The sequence below is a fragment of the Gossypium hirsutum genome, chromosome D11 (genome assembly GCF_007990345.1).
Source record: "Gossypium hirsutum isolate 1008001.06 chromosome D11, Gossypium_hirsutum_v2.1, whole genome shotgun sequence".
NCBI classification, from domain to species: Eukaryota; Viridiplantae; Streptophyta; class Magnoliopsida; order Malvales; family Malvaceae; genus Gossypium; species Gossypium hirsutum.
This window is the reverse complement of record NC_053447.1, coordinates 51,465,346-51,479,705: the sequence shown is the minus strand read 5'-3', so window position 1 is coordinate 51,479,705 and position 14,360 is coordinate 51,465,346. Positions and strand designations below refer to the sequence as shown.

The 14,360-nt window shown below is 33.0% G+C and overlaps 1 protein-coding gene across 1 annotated transcript; it reads left to right on the top strand.

Annotated features, from left to right (window-relative positions):
* The first annotated feature begins 2,754 nt into the window (after nt 1–2,754).
* LOC107913634 (ubiquitin-conjugating enzyme E2 2) lies at nt 2,755–6,824 on the top strand. The gene is made up of 5 exons (XM_016842282.2): nt 2,755–3,131; nt 3,217–3,242; nt 4,295–4,384; nt 4,488–4,576; nt 6,273–6,824. Exons 1-5 carry the CDS (start codon nt 3,007–3,009, stop codon nt 6,399–6,401), a joined length of 459 nt encoding a protein of 152 aa, XP_016697771.1. The 5' UTR covers nt 2,755–3,006; the 3' UTR covers nt 6,402–6,824.
* Nucleotides 6,825–14,360: the final 7,536 nt, after the last annotated feature.

Here is a 14,360-nt window from a genome sequence, read left to right as displayed (position 1 = left end):
CTAACCCTCTCAAAATGTCCTATTTATAAAGCCTATTTGACCTAAATTAATGTCACAATACTTGCTTGGACTTTAATATTTGAAAAAAAAAAGGTTAAAAATAGCCTTGAGTCTAGAGTCAAAACGATAAAGAAATTCCATGTCATGCATGCTTGGTGTCGTGGCTTGGTAGCACGGTGCTAGGGCTCACAGGGTCAATTGTACTAGGACAGGTGGCAGCTTGAAGCCAAGGCATCACGTTTGAGTTGAAGTGCGAGCGTCAAGTGTTTAAACAGTTGCACAATCCACGTTGGGGTTGGAGTATTTTGGGTCGTGACCTACTCGTCCTTCGACCCTCCTCGGTTTTGCTCTTGATAATCCTCAACCTTGCATTCCAACGAATGCACTTGATTAATGTCACAAAAACGCATAATTATTTATCAATAACTAATATAAAGTCAAAGTAGAAATAAATAAAAATGTTGATGTATGTAAATATAATACTAAACATGCAAATGAAGTTAAAAGGCATAATATTTTACTTGAAGATCAATAAAAAGTAAAATAATAAGAGCCTAGAATACATGAACTATGAGCATTTATCACACTCATGCTTAACTTTCTTTTGTTTGTCCCCAAACAAAATTAATAATTATACACATGTAATCTTAAAGAAATACTTAGCTTGAATAAATAGCAGATAACATAGTTACACACCAATGATGCAAGTAAGCATGTTTCATGAATACAATTGAAGTTTCATATGTTAATCGAAAAATAGTAACAACAACAAATCATACAATTAAAAAAAAATAGAACCAATAGGTCGTCTTCATGTGTGTATGCAATCGTATTTCCAACCAATGTACAAGAATAGTCGAGAGAACATAATCAAGTTTTAGCATGCTTTCTAAACTCATTTAGGACTTTAATGGTTAGGCTCCAACTTGATGGTGCGGAAAAAATTTGCTCCCATTTTAAGTACTTTATTACCTTTGGAGTCAATAAGCAAAAACTATCAAACTTTTTTTTTTCTTTTCTCTCCCTTTTTAACCAATACCTTTTCATTAAGTATGAGATAGAAGTGAAATTGAAAATATTTATCAATATACATAATTAAGGATTTATTCAAAATCCTTTATTTCGGCACACAATTTTTACCCACTTATTCGAATTTTAGACGATTACCTTTGAGCACTAGCGTAGATGACAACCCAAACACCTATCTCGAATTACTTAGTTAATCACACCTAAATAACTTTCGACTTCACTCATAATCAAATCAGCAAAGTATATTAGGAAACTTCAAATGTTTTGACTCAAAGACAAATGACAACCTAAGCACATGCCACTAATTACTCAATTGGGCCACTAGTTCTTTGGAAGCCCGTGATGTAACTAGCAGAGTAATCGTATACTTTTGTGCTTTGTTACCAAAGATATTCAATTAAACACAATCATTAAAGACACAATTCAATACTTTAAACTTGAAAAGATAAATATTTAACACTAAATACTTAAAGTATCAAAATAAAGATAAAGGTGTTAAGGGTAAAGGCAACAAAATGGACAATTAGGTACGATAATTATTTCGAAGAGAAAAAAGAATAAATTAACTCAACAATTGATCAAAGAAATTGCCTAGTTCATCCATTATAAGCATGTTTAAAAAAAATTAGTTTCTCTAAAATTTCAAAATCAATTATACAAAATATATTATTAAATAAGACAATATGAATTCAAAATTATTTATCAACATAATCATTGAAGAATCCATTGTTACAAAAATCATTCTAATTGCATGAATCAATGTGTGGAACTATATCAAGCCAACATATAGATTTTGAAAGTATTTTCTACACATATCTAGTGTCTCAAAGAAATTAAAAAAAAATGTCAACCATTTGTCAAATTAAGATTTCATGCAATCATGAAACACTCAAATATACAATTAAAAGTATGCTAACATTGAATTTTTTTTAATAATGTGATTAAATTAAATTATCCCCACACTTAAATCGAATATTGTTTTTACTTAAGCCATCATACACTAAATTCATCGTCACTCAAACCACTTATTAGGCACCCACACAAGTTCTATCATTGTCAAATTTTAATCTCCGCATTTCCTTATTATAGAAACCAAATACTTCAAACCAATAAAATAACAAAATTTTCTATAAATTTTTAATGTTGTAATGCATTTTTTTGTTTTATAAAATTTTATTAATTTTTAATAGTTTTTTTACAATTTTAATATTTTTTTATAACTTATTTGTAATTTTCTTTTGCATTTGTCTATAATTTCTACAATATTTGTAACATTTTTATTATAATTTATAATATATAATGATGTTTCAATACTTTTATATTTTTATTATATTTTAACAAAAATTAAAAAAATTAGGATTAAATGATTAATTAAACTTCGCAAAAAAAAATCAATTAAACCCTCTATGTTAGTTTACTCATTTCCATGTCAACATTTAACTACGTGTTAGAGATTTTAACAGAAAAACGAGTCAAAGGGCTTAATTGGTATAAATCATGATTTAAAAGGTTTGCACTTTTCGATAAATAACATAATTGAATTTTTAATTATTCTAGGAGGGTTATTTGGGATTTTAGCCTAAAATTTTAATAGTTTTGTATGTTTTTTTAGTTTTTTGCCGTCTTAAAATTTTCAATTAAAAAATAGAAATTAATTTGCATTGACGTGGCGAGATACTATTCGTCGGTTCCAAAACTCATTTGACCATACTGTCACAACATTGCCGACCGTATTTTTTTTCTCCGTTATAAACAAAATACAAACAAATTCGTTCTCCCAAGCAGAAAAAAAAAGGAAAACAAGGGAAAAAGAAAACCCTAGCTTTACCTTTTTGTTCTTTGTGAAACATCAAATCGCAGAGATGGATCTTTCATAGATTTCACCTCAGATCTCTTTCTCTTTGTAAAAGAAAATTGGGTTTACTTATTTATTTGGGTCGGATTGGGTTGGTTTGGTTTTAGAAAAGAAGGAAGGCGATGTCAACCCCAGCAAGGAAGAGGCTGATGAGAGACTTCAAGAGGTTACAGCAGGATCCACCTGCTGGTATTAGTGGGGCTCCTCAAGATAATAATATCATGCTTTGGAACGCTGTTATTTTTGGGTATTTCTCAATTTTCCTCATTTCTTCCTCTTTTCGTTTCCTTTCGCTCTTTCGTTTAATTTTGGGGTTTTCGATATTTTTGCAGGCCTGACGATACTCCTTGGGATGGAGGTAATACTTTTGTTGTTTTCTCTTACTTGAATTTCTTGGATTTTTGGTTTTATTTATTATGCTGTTGATATATTCTTTGGGGATTTTGTCGAAGTTTTGAAATTTGAGCTGCTAATTATGTTATCTTTTTGGATTTTGGTGAAAGTTGATAAAATTGTATCATTTTGTTGTTCCAGTTCTTGCTAAATTTGTCATTTGTCCATGCAATGTGAAACGTTATGTGGTTTTTGCATGCATGCTTTAATCAATTAGCAGTGATACATGATTCAAGCCCACATGATTTCTTTGATTTGGTGAAGACTGAGTGCGGCCAAATTTTTTCTCTCGGTTTTTTCATTGATGCACTTTTTGTGGTTTATGCCTCTTAGAGTTCTTATGTGCGTGCCTCTGTTGTGTTGTCCTTTGATGTTCATGAATCATGATTATTGTCAATTGACCATTGGTTTTGGCCATAATAGCAATTGCATTTTCGCTACTTTTCTTTGCCACTATTGCTGTTGAACATTTGTTTGATCAGTATAGTGCAAGGAATTGGATACTCATGTTTAATGAATTGCCTTATTATTGGAAATTCGGGGGGGGGGGGATTTTTTCTCCTTGTCATTGGAATTGTAACATGTCATCTTTGGAGTTCAAAAACTGTGGCATTTAAATGATAAGTTTTGTGCAAATTGTTTTGTTGCTATAACTTGGTGGTTTGATTGTAAGGAAATTATTGAGGGCTTGCTTGGGTATAATGAGGTAAGGGTAGCAAGATTAAGTGTTGAATTTATGGTGTTTGGTCCTTTGAGGGAGGTTTTCCCCTAAAAAAAACATGATTTCAGTTGCATTTTTTGTGAGCTTTGACGAGGTTGGCTGTAATCAATAAAATGGAAATTTAGTTGATAAAACCTTTACTCAATAGGCACTGGTATCTTAGATTAGATGTCTTATTTTTTTATTGCCTGGTTATTCTTTCTATTTACCACAGTGAAATTTTTGTTTTCTTGTTTTTAGGATAATAATTTATTTTTATTTCTCAAGTAACATGAATATTTCCTTGAAATTCTCAGGCACGTTCAAGTTGACTTTGCAGTTTACAGAGGATTATCCAAATAAGCCTCCAACTGTCCGTTTCGTCTCACGAATGTTTCATCCGAATAGTATGTATAAGACGTTCATTGATTTTATTTTTAGATTTATGTGCAAAATGTTCCTTTTTTTTTGCTTCTTTTCCCATCAAATGATCGGTCATGTTTTGATCAGTCTATGCAGATGGGAGCATTTGTCTGGATATTTTACAAAATCAGTGGAGTCCTATATATGATGTTGCAGCTATACTCACCTCTATCCAGGTGCAGCATTCTCTGCCTATTTTTCATTTTTTATTTCCTCTATGAAGAAACTATGTTTTACCAATTGCTCCCTCTAAACCATGGTGTTCGCCCTTTGTTGAATTTCAAATTCTAACTTTACGAGTTACATGTGCCTTTACATAAGTAATTGCTCCCCATAGCGCATCTCTTTATTGCACAACTCATTCAATATGTGTCTGCTTTCGATGTTTATGTTTGGCCTATCAGTGTTTATGTCTAGCAAAAAGGTAGGCACTTGACAAACATAAAAAAGTTATGAAGCCAGTGATTGGACTCCCTGAAAATCATTTATATCAAACTTTTATAGAACAAAGACATTTGAAAGGACTTGAGTAGTTGTGAGGATAATGCAATAATAAACTTCAAATAGAGGATGACATGTGCGGTAGAGGTGCATGTTGCATAAGCAAGTGCAAGTCTATGTATTATGGCTCAGTGGTAGGCCAGTTTGCAGATGAGCAAGCTATCATATCCCTCTTACCTTTAACTTTAGTCTATTTCTCCTTTTTAGTGGTCCTTTAGTTCTTGTCCATGAATAAAAGTTAATAAGTAGTCATTGTCAAATTTCTTGTCATGGGTATGCATGTCTCTTCTTTAGCAAATTACTTATGCAGGGTGGACAACTATTAAGGGATGGAGGGTGTCTCTTCATAACGTGTGAAAATTAATTATATTTATAACGAAGTCAATAAACCGAAAGAGTGACTGATTTTAGTCTATGTAGCCTTTTATGTGTTTCTAGTTTTTTTTTCTCTATAACTAGATAATTGAGGGAGAAATCGTAGGAACTTTGGCCCAAGGTTTTATTCTAGTAACTCTCCATTTTCTAATCGATTGAAGTAATATTCATATTGTTGAAAAAGGGGCCAATTTGTTTTGCCTTCACATCGAGTGCACCGATACAGTTAAAAATGAGACAACTTTAGACAAGTGCTATTCTTTTAATAAAATAAAATCTAAGTTATATCTATAGAAGCTACTTTTCTAGAAGGAAGGTGAATATCTTAGAAACAAGAATTGAAGTAGTTTCAAATTATAGGAGCCCATCTTTGACTAAACATGGGAATAACATATTGTATTATGGCCCTTCTTAAAAATATATCGACTCCCTTCTACATTTCGCAATTCTCTCTCTATTTTTTTGTTTGTTATCTTTGGTCGATGAGTACCTCATGTATCCTCTTCATTCACTTCTCATAACATAGGAAGATTTTCATGTAAGAGATCAATTTGTGTAAAGGAGGCAAGACGATGTCCCTTTTAAACCATTGTTCAACATTCTTTTCAGTATGAAGTTAGCATAAGTCTTCGGACATTTTGGTTAAAATTACTTGTGGTTTGATGTGCGCAATTATCAAGTTTAATCTTGTCTTCATGTAGTGAAGAGATCTTAAGATGTTTTCCTGTCCTCACCACTTCATCACGTGTTCAGTCTATGTATTACTGCATGCATTTGATACAAATTGCTTTGAAATTTGTGATTACAAGTTAATATTTTGATCAACATCAAGCAATCATCTTGAAAGTGGGCTCCAATCTGGACTTTTTCTTTTTAATTATCATTATCAAGTTAATTACCTTTGTTTGCATTGCTCAAAAGCCAAGGAAATGTCTATCCAAGATTCTTAATTAAAGCAGGCTAAACATGCTAACCACAATTATGTGCTTTTGCCAGTCTCTACTTTGTGATCCAAACCCGAACTCCCCAGCAAACTCGGAAGCTGCTCGAATGTTTAGTGAGAATAAGCGGGAGTACAACAGAAGAGTCCGTGAGATTGTGGAGCAGAGCTGGACTGCCGACTAAGTGCAGTGCTAGCAACTGTAACCTGGCGTCATTCTATGAAAAATGACATGCTGACGATGGTGCTGGTGCTGGTGCGGGTGTTGGTGAAGTCGAAATGCCGTTCTCTTAGCCTTGTGTTCTGGGAATTAAGTAATATAGTCTGCTTTAGTTTCGTTGATGATTTCTTTGAATGGGGTTTGATTTTCTGCCTCTTAAACAGCTCTGGTTTTTTTACTTGTTTCTTGATGTTGAATACTATTCTTTCCTCGTCTTTTTATTCTGTATTGTGTGTCAGTGTCATCTGTATATGAATATCTTTTTTTCAAGTACTAATGTCGTAGGCAAAAAACAAGTACTGCTCTTACAGTCCAAAATTGGAGGAGCATTTCTTTGTAATAGAATTTGTAAGATTTTCAAACAATATGAATGGTTGCTTGCTTGGAACCCCTGTTTTGCTTGAATCCAGTTCCATTTGCTTCTTGTATATGCTCCACTTTCTAAAACTCCAAGCATTTATATAAAGGAGTTTTGAATTTGGATATTTTAATTAGATCCGTCATTTTTACAGACTATAATCATGGAGCATCGGATTGAACTTAGTTAATTAAAGTTTGTGTTTGAAGTTATTTTATTCGAGCCTGTTTTGTATTTTCGTTAAATATTGAATATGCCATGTCATTACCATAGGATTGTTAGGGGTAGTATACTATTGAAGTTGAAACGTGTTCTGAGAGGGATGACACTGGCAGATATGATGACTTTAATAAGATCCAAAATCACTTTTGTAAAAGTTTAAAAATTTTGATCTTTTTGGTTTAGGTAAAACTTCTTGCTTAAGAACATGGAAAAACTGTCCATTGCATAGTAAATGGAGTTTTTGCGTATAAATATTTTACTAGAGGATTAATATAATTGATTGTAATAGGTAAGTAGAGATTTATTATCATTAATAGAGTTTTAATAAAGATAATATATAATCCTTGTCGATTCGTCATATTTTCTTAATTTCCATCAAATAGGCATAAAAGCTTATGTTAGAAATTGTTTTTAAAGCTATGATTGGATGCCCAGTGTTCAAGATGAGGTGCAGACTGAAAAATTGTTGTAGATAATACAAGCTTTATGACAACTTTATAGAAAAAGTTTAAATGTTTAGATAGAAAAGTCTATGGACCACAACACTACTAAATTATAATATGTCCATTAGAATTGGTTTGAATGAATTTAATGAACAACTTACAACTCACTATTTTGTGGGTTTGGACAAAGTATTAGATATGAAATTAGAGGTGGTTCATGTATATATAGAAGATGCTTAATAGTATTTTTTTATAGGTTGAGTGTTGGGGATCGGCTCATATAAACAACGAAATAGAAAAGGTAGTTACATGTGTATATAGAAGATCCTTGTTTCTCTTAGTAGCCCTATTGTTTTTATTTTTCAACTTATAACATTTTGCGTTTATGTGACCCAACTTCTTGCAGTAGTTACATGTCTTGTCATGATTCCTCGACTTCGATCTTGAACTATATTTGTTCTGACCTGAATCATTAGACTGTTGTCTACTTCTAGCAACCAAAATTGAGGCTTGACTTCCAAACTTGCTACCCGAACCTAACTTATTATGAGGTTTTTCCTTACTCAACAAGTTACCCTTCACATCCTCAAATGAGAGTTTATCTCTACCATAAATTAGGGTCTCCTTGAAAGTTTTATACAAAGGGGGAAAAGAGCACAATAATAGCATAACCTAATCTTTACCATCTATGTTAACCTTAACATTTTTCAGATCGTTCAAGAGAGTAACAAATTGACTGATGTGACCCTTAAGGTTCTCACATTCATCCATATAGTATGTGTATAGGCACTGTTTCAACACCAATCGATTTGCCAAAGACCTTGTTATATAAAGGGTTTCTAATTTTCTCTATAAGGCTGCTACTGTTTTCTCTGTAAGCACATTCTGCAACACATTGTTCATGAGACAAAACTAAATTGTTGACAGAGCCTTCTCATCAAGCTCTTCCCATTGACTAGTCTAGATTTTCGGGCTTTTGCCTGGTAATGACCTTTTTTAGGCAGTTCTGAACTAGAATTATCATCATTCGAACTTACCATAAACTAAAATTTGCGATCCCATCGAACCTCTTGATATCGAATCGCGTTGTTGCCATCCTGAATGAGTCGATTGCAGAATTCAAATCAAGCTCTGATATCAGTTTGTTAGGGATTGACCCGTATAAACAAAGAAATAGAAAAGGTAGAAAAGATCGAGCACAATTTTTACGTGGAAAAATTCTTTGAAGAGGATAAAAACCACAAGCAAAGGAGGCTTCGACTTTCACTAAATGAGTAAACAAACGAGAGTACAATATAGAGAAAATAAACCAAAACATACTAAATGTACAAATCCAAACCTCGAAAACAAAACCCTAACTCGGAAACAAAATTCTCTCCATAGTTACCATGAAAACTCTCACCAAAACTCATCCGCGACTATATCTTGTCACCCCTAAAAGAAAAGCCTTGTAGTACTACATATTTAATTGCCTTTTAATTGGCCTATCAAAATAGGGATACAATGACCCCTTTAAATAGACTAAGATTAGAGGTCTAATCATACTAAAATATCTCTGGTATAATCAGAGTTCAACTAGGAAAAGATAGCAAAGTTTAACTAGGAGAAGAAACTCAATTTAACTAGGAAAATATCTATGTATATTATCCTGAAGATTTTTTCATGTAAAGCAAAATGGAAGCGAATATTAGTTTATTGATTATCTAAGATTTAACTAAGACTAAGCGGTATTATGTGGTTAGATCGTAATACGAAAAGATAACTTGTATTAGTATATAATCTAAACATGTCCTTAGTCTAATAGAAAATAAGCAAACCGATTAATAGATTAATATATTGTCTACCAAGTTGAATTAGAGAGATGTTTTGTCTTGAGCATCGAGCAGATTCCCAGAAGATAGAGATATACATGTGATTGACTATACTAACAATACATCAAACAAGACCCAAGTAGAATAGATCTATATTCATTGATGGATTTATTCACTTGTGACATTTATAGTGTGTCATACCTTAATACTAAGTGGATGACGAACTATGTATGTGCAACTTGTATACTTTGATGTAAGTAAAATATTGAGTTCTAATAGATAAGGAATCGACAGCCAGTGTGTTGGGTATACGACTTTTGCAGTATGTAATATCATTCAAAAATAGTGGAATTCATATCCTAACTAAAGAATAAGTGATATCCTCTCATTGACATTACATGATAGATGAAAAGTAAACATAACCACGAGTCATTTGTTTTTATGATAAATGATTTGATTTCTATTTGATAGTAGTTGACTTTTTATAAAAGAAAATGTAATGACTACCATGAGATAAAATATGATTATATTGGGAGAACGAATTTATCCCAAACAGATTAACGATATCCTATAAAGTTAACACACTTATGACAAGGTCATTGGATAAACACTTGTTAAGTAGCTTTCTTAATGATATATAATTAGGGAGAGTTCAATCACAATACTTTAGTGAAATGAATTCGTGACTAAATAAATTTTATAATTAATAGTAAAAAAACAAAAATTTAATTATAAATTATTTGAGCCCTAATTATATATTTTCAATCAATCCTTTTGCTAGTTTGTTGAAACCACAAATGAATTGAATGTAGAACCAAATGAATGGAAACAATGAAGTAACAGAAATAGTTCGTGCTCACAATTGAATGTGTTTTCTCGCTAAGTACAAAAATAACTTGAGAATTAATTTAAGATTTTTTGAATTATTATTTAATTAATTATAATTAAATAATTAAAGTTCAAAAATGAAATTAAATTAATTAGTCATTATGAATATGTTGAATAAGGAAATTAAGTATATTTTCTTATAAATTCTTTTATGGTGAAGTTGTTATAACTTTAACGAAATTAGAATTGGGTTGAGAAAATTATTTAATTGAAAAATTAATTAAACTAATTGAATAAGTAATATTTATTATGAGAAATGGAAAATAAATATTAAGTTGAATTAAATTATAAAGTGCTTAGTCAAAAGTCCAAGAAGCACATATAATTGGATTCAATACATAAGAGACTTAACATGCCCTCATATAACATGTAAGGGGTGACAACCCTAGTAGAAAATGGTATGATGTGTCACTCATCCCTATCTAACTTAGAGTGGGATTGTATTTTCTATTTAAATAATATTATTTATCAATGGCTTTTTCAACCCAGATTCTTGTTATTCCCTCTATAAATAGAAAGCATTAGTTGACCTAAAAATACACTTCATACAATATTGGGATTTTATTTATTTTTTCCAAAAAGTTGTGAGAATTTATTAACCTAGAATAAATTTTATTTTCTAAGAATTACGATCTTTTAGCGGTTTTTATTGAGAGAAATTACTTTTCTACCAAAAGTAATTAATTCGTTTCTTTTCTTTTTTTGGTTCGTGTTACTTGAACCCACACTTGGTGCAATTTGTGGTACAAGGATAGCAAAAAGATCGTTTGGTCGAAAACCAAGATTGACTTGAGTCCATCTTGCACAAAGCACAGGTACTATTCAATTAGTGTTTATTGCTATAAATATCACAAACTGACTCAGTTTTGAATTTTTTTTAAAATCTGTCGCTGTAAATTTAAAACTGTTTTCTTTACCGATTTTTCAACAATTGGTTCTTTGAATAAGGCCTATGGAGGAAGTACAATATAAACCACAAAAAGTGACATAAAAAAAGTGAGGTTGCGGGGTGAAACGTAATGTAACACCTTAAACCCGGCCTAAACGCTATGGCCGAATCAGGGAGTGTAACAAAGGAGGTTTTGAAAATAGTGTTACTTTGATAAAACTTTCTACAGTCGTTCGATAGATCATTTAAGTTATAAAACCGTTATTCATTTTTAAAAATTTTATCGGAAGCATTATTTAATTATTTCATTTGCCAGGACACGATTTACAGCGAAAGTCTAGCAAAACCGTTATATTTTGGAAATCCAGTTCGTATTTTCAGAAAAACTTTTGTTTGCGTAAAACCGTCATTTTCATAAAACATTTTGACAAACCATGCAAATAAACAAGCAAACGAAACCAAAACCAACAGTTAAAAACCATATAGTCCGGAGAGTCCCAAAAATTACAAACTCTCAATTAAATCCATAATTTTAAATAAAAGCCATAAATTACTAAGTATATTCAGTACTCGTTCGAGTGGTCACTGCTGAGTCTCCGTCGCACCGATCCGCCTAAGTCTATGGATTACCTGAACATAGCAGATAAACAGATGTGAGTTTACGTAAACTCAGTGTGTAACCCAACAAAAATAGACATGCAAACATACACAAATCTTATATACAGTCAGAAACAGATTCGGACTCATGTCCATTACAGATACAGATGATAGAATTAGATATACAGATCAGATATACAAAATCCTACCCCCATCCTCTACACACCAACTCCGACCATCCCATCACACCATGTGGGGTTAAAAACACCCACCCATCCCTACACACCATATTGTGCCATTACGACACATATCAGATAAGATGCAGCTAAGCTGCCAGAATAGAGGTGAAGGTCGCCATACAAAACACTTCCTCAACATATACAATTTCCACCCCAAACATATTTACAGATTACAGATACAGAATATCATGCTTAACATGCTTGCATATAGATATCAAATATACATCTAGCAGAATAATCAGACATGCATAACAATATCCTACTTAGAGCATACTATCAGAATAACAGATCACATTATCTAGGGTTTGGTTAGCCCTTACCGGCCCTACGATAGGCCCACAGCCGATCGGAGCAACCTGTGTGACCCTAGGGAAAATTTTAGAATTATGGGCCCACATGCCCGTGTGGGCCCACACACCCAGATTGGCCTCACCCGTGTGGCCCACACGGCCTGGCCCAAAACTTATACGCCCAACTTGGCCTAGCCCGTGTGGCCCACACGGCCACACTCACACCACCATACGGCCGTGTCTTGTGCACCGCCATGCCCTCGTCAAACACACGGCCGTGTTTTGTACACAACCAACCAAACGGCCAGACACATGCCCGTGTGGCGTCGACAGTAAGGTTTTTTGACTTTCGTCGAAGCTTGCTTTTTTGTATTTTGGGAATACACCTAGTCCAGTTTTGATGCGAAAACACTCTTGAGACCATCAACACCTAAAATTGACCAATAAATCACCGTATTAGCCGCTTAAACCGATACCAAACCAAACTACCTCGAAATAGACAATCCTTTAAACCATAAAAACCCTTACATTTGATTGAACAATGATGATTTTGTACAACTACAACACCGATTGGAAGCCTTCAGCCTCTTAATCTTCTCTTAAACACAAAACAAACTCCATTAATCAATGATTCCATAACTCGAAATAGTAACCACACTTACCACACTTACCAGAAATGCACAAAAAACACCGAAGAACTAAAAAATAGAGATTAATTGACAAGATTTTGACATAATTTCAGAAGTAAGGAAAAAAAAAATTCTTCCAATCACAGAAAAAAAAGTCAAAAGAGATGAGGGAAATTTTGGGAAAAAATAGAAACAAAATAAAATCTACTTTAAAATCCCACTAATATCCTAACTCCCCACTAATTCACATCCAACTACCCTAGAATCCCAACTCCACCGAAACACTGACACACAACCGAACAAAAATAACATCCTCGCTAACGTTGGACTCAAACACAGGACCCCCATCACACCAACTCCTTACCACTCGAACCAGCAGGCTCAGTCTAATATGGATTAACAGACAATTTTATATAAGCTCACTCAACAAGGTTAAGGCTTGGATAAAAAATAACAAAATTATCAAATGTGAGACTTGAACCCAAGACCTCATACACACACCCAAAACACTTAACCACTGAAGTAGATACATATTTGCATTAGATATTTACAGAAATAAGAATAAATAAGGCAGGGTGTTACATGTAATCCAACTTCAATAAGACAAGGAATGGAACTCAAATTAGACGTTTTGGTTTTGGTGACGAAGTCATACTTCTTTTGCTTATCCTAAGAGAAGGGTGAACCTTATTAAACATGATAAAGAAGGCAAAGAACTGTCTAATCCCATGTATGATGATTATAATGAAGACGATGATAACATAGACACTTACATGGTATAAGGGGAATCATTGATGTTCATGAAGGTAAGGGCAACGACCGACATAATAGACAATAAAGATTAGAGGAGGTGAATCATTTTTAGGACTCGTGTTTATGGTTCTAAAGTATGTGATGCCATTGTTGACAATGAGAGTTCACAAAAATTATGTCTCCAACAATGTAGTTGCCATGTATTTGTGTTTCTAAAATATACAATTCCATTATAGATCGTTAGAGTTCAGAAAATTATACCTTTAAGAAGTAGCCACGTTAAAGTTACCTATGGGGAAACACCTTTGTCCATAAAAAGGAATTTGTGACACCTATGAAATCTCAATGTCTAAATCAATTATAGGTAGTAATGTAAATGATAAACAGTGTCTTATGTTGTACTGATGGATGCATGGCATATTCTTTTAGGCCAACATTGGTTATTTGATCATGATATGTGGCATTTCACCTAAAAGAATACATATTCTTTCCATGGGGGGTAAAAGGTACATTTTCACCCTTTTAAGGAGATGTCTAGCTCTAAATCAACCAATTGAATAAATTTTTAATAGATAAAGAGTTGGGGGCAAAAGGAAAGTAGGTGGGAGTGGTGTTTGTTGTCATTTAGTATAGATGACTCAAAGAGTTTGAAGAAGGAACCTCGACTGTTGTTGCCCAACAAGTTAGTTAACTCCCAACAAGGTAAAGTAAGCTTATCCAAGAAGTTCTCGATGTAAAAAATGTGAGATCAATGAAGGGTAATGGCTATAAGTGGTTCCTAATAAGTTGGAAGAACTAGCTTGTG

What these genes read in the sequence shown, in the direction of transcription:
- LOC107913634 (XM_016842282.2), top strand. Translation starts at nt 3,007, where the DNA reads ATGTCAACCCCAGCAAGGAAGAGGCTGATGAGAGACTTCAAGAGGTTA. An exon ending in CGATACTCCTTGGGATGGAG is followed by an intron (nt 3,243 to 4,294) that starts GTAATACTTTTG and finishes TGAAATTCTCAG; the next exon opens with GCACGTTCAAGTTGACTTTG. An exon ending in ACGAATGTTTCATCCGAATA is followed by an intron (nt 4,385 to 4,487) that starts GTATGTATAAGA and finishes TGTTTTGATCAG; the next exon opens with TCTATGCAGATGGGAGCATT.